Raw genomic sequence first — 2,500 nt, forward strand, 5'->3', positions numbered from 1 at the left:
AACATCAGCTAAGAAACGCAGGCATCAGGCATCTCTGAGGTAAAAACCTTGTGAAGGGAAATCAAGGTCTCTTGCAGCAAACGAAGACGAAGCAGGAAGTGTGATGTGTGTGTATTTGCTCTCCTCCTCCTGACTTCAGGGCTGTGCTGTGTGTGTGTGTGTGTGTGTGTGTGTGTTGTGTGTGTGTGTGTGTGTGGTGTGTGTGTGTGTGTGTGTGTCTGTTGTGTGTGTGTGTGTGTGAGTGTGAGTGTGCGTGTGTGTGTGTGTGTCTGTGTGTGTGTATGAGAGTGTGTGTGTGTGTGAGAGTGTGTGTGTGTGTGTGTGTGTGTGTCTGTGTGTGTGTGTGTGTGTGTGTGTGTGAGTGTGTGTGTGTGTGTGACTTCAGGGGCTGTAATCGATGTGTAAGCAAACAGAGACGCTGCAGATGCTCACCCACGCTTATTAATACTATTGCAAGGAACACGTTATTGCGGCGGATGAATTAGCACCTTGTGTTTTGTTCAGACGCGTTGATGCATCTCTTCATGCTTGCCTCGGCCTAGAGAGCGGTGTTCTTGCGTGTTTAAAAATCGCGGCGCCGCCATCGCAGTAAACAGTCATTTGTATGCATCACCGAGCTCTACTGCTGTCAGTGTTGTGTGTGTGTGTGTTAGCTGTTTTAATGCTGACAAAGACATTTTTTCCGCTGCCAAAATATGGCAGGGGTTCAGAACCTGTGGGGCTCCTCCTGTGCGGAGAATTGTGTTTCTGTTCCTCCTCGCCGAGGGCTGGCCTGTCACTGATTATTAGTGGAACGCACGGAGCTTGCTTCCTAGTTTTATATATTTTATTATTTTTAAACTCTCTGCCATGGCGGCAGTATATTTAGCAGCAGCCACCCCACACGAAAGGGAGCAGGGAAAAAAAATCTGATATTAAAGTGAAAACCTGTAGGAAAAAGCAGCGAAGATGTAATATTCGCGACGAAATGTCATGAATGATCAGAGTATTTTTTTTCTCCTCCGCGCAGCTCTCATTCTCGCTCCGTCTGAAAATCGTTTATGCTCATGGCATTTGCAAGTGTTATGGAGAAAGGGGAAATGGTGGCGTCAGATTTGTAATTCTGTTGTTTTTTTGTTTCCCCTCCATCTGCTGTGTACCTGGGAATGGGGAGGGCAAATATGGATGTAGCAATATCATTTTTACCAGCGCTGGAGATTGCTTTCTGTTTAAACAATCCAGGCCCATTTCACTGACTGTGTACTGTATGTGTATGGGCTTGACTTGTGCAAGCACGTGATGATCAAGCTGATGTGTTTCTGTATCGAGACTCGAATATCCAGTAAATGATGCCCAGGTTGTGTGTATGTGTGTGTGTGTTTGTGTGTGTGTAGAACACACAAAGGTCATGGGTGTGCACACAGTCAGCATAGATTACAATGGAGATCTGAGTGTCTGCAGATGATCAGACACAGAGTTTTCATATGCAGAGCACTGTGTAGATGCATGTGTCTGCAGACGGTCAGATATGGAGCACAATCCAGTTTTTCATATGCAGACGGCCAGATATGGAGCGCAATCCAGATGTTTTCATATGCAGACGGCCAGATATGGAGCACAATCCAGGTGTTTTCATATGCAGATGGCCAGATATGGAGCGCAATCCAGATGTTTTCATATGCAGACGGGATATGGAGCACCGTGTAGACACATGTGTCTGCAGGCGTTCACATACAGCATGGCACAGGTGCAGGTGTGTGTGTCTGCAGGCGTTCACATACAGCATGGCACAGGTGCAGGTGTGTGTGTCTGCAGGCGTTCACATACAGCACGCACAGGTGCAGGTGTGTGTCTGCAGGCGTTCACATACAGCACGACACAGGTGCAGGTGTGTGTCTGCAGGCGTTCACATACAGCACGACACAGGTGCAGGTGTGTGAAGACAGGCAGGTCAGAGCATGTGTCTGCAGGCGTTAACATACAGCACGACACAGGTGCAGGTGTGTGTCTGCAGGCGTTCACATACAGCGCCACACAGGTGCAGAGCAGAGCACAGAACAGGTAATAGAACAGGGAATAGGGAGATGTGATTTAGCTCCATGTCGTCCTGGGATGGACGGGGCATATGAAGGTCACATTCAACTTGGCTTACAGATAGTCCATAGCTCAGTCACATGTGATGCTCTGGACACAGATCTATACTTATACTTGTATGGATTACTATTATATTACAACAAAAGGTCTTATCACCCTGTGCTTCCCTTGATGAGAGGTAGGGTATTTGTGTGTGGTGTGTTGTGTGTGTGTGGGTGTGTGTGTGTGTGTGTGTGTGTGTGTGTGTGTGTGTGTGTTCCCCACAGAGATCAAACCCATGATCTCGGTGTTCATAGGACCTTGCATTGCCAGTTGAATTATAGATGACAGTTCAGTTACGTTCCCAAATGTGAGGTGTCATTTTTATTCCAGTAGCAGAGATGGTTGTGGTGCTCTCTCTCGTGTAGATTTATTATCCAGCAGCTCA

General features: G+C 47.2%; 1 protein-coding gene across 1 annotated transcript in view; it reads left to right on the forward strand.

Moving 5' to 3' along the window:
• Nucleotides 1–2,500, forward strand: part of lrp1ba (low density lipoprotein receptor-related protein 1Ba) — a 199,114-nt gene that overhangs the window by 11,467 nt on the left and 185,147 nt on the right. Inside the window, 1 exon segment of the mRNA XM_042702858.1 lies at nt 1,717–1,732. Coding sequence (XP_042558792.1) covers nt 1,717–1,732 — 16 coding nt within the window.

The sequence above is a fragment of the Clupea harengus genome, chromosome 21, assembly GCF_900700415.2.
Source record: "Clupea harengus chromosome 21, Ch_v2.0.2, whole genome shotgun sequence".
Lineage (NCBI taxonomy): Eukaryota > Metazoa > Chordata > Actinopteri > Clupeiformes > Clupeidae > Clupea > Clupea harengus.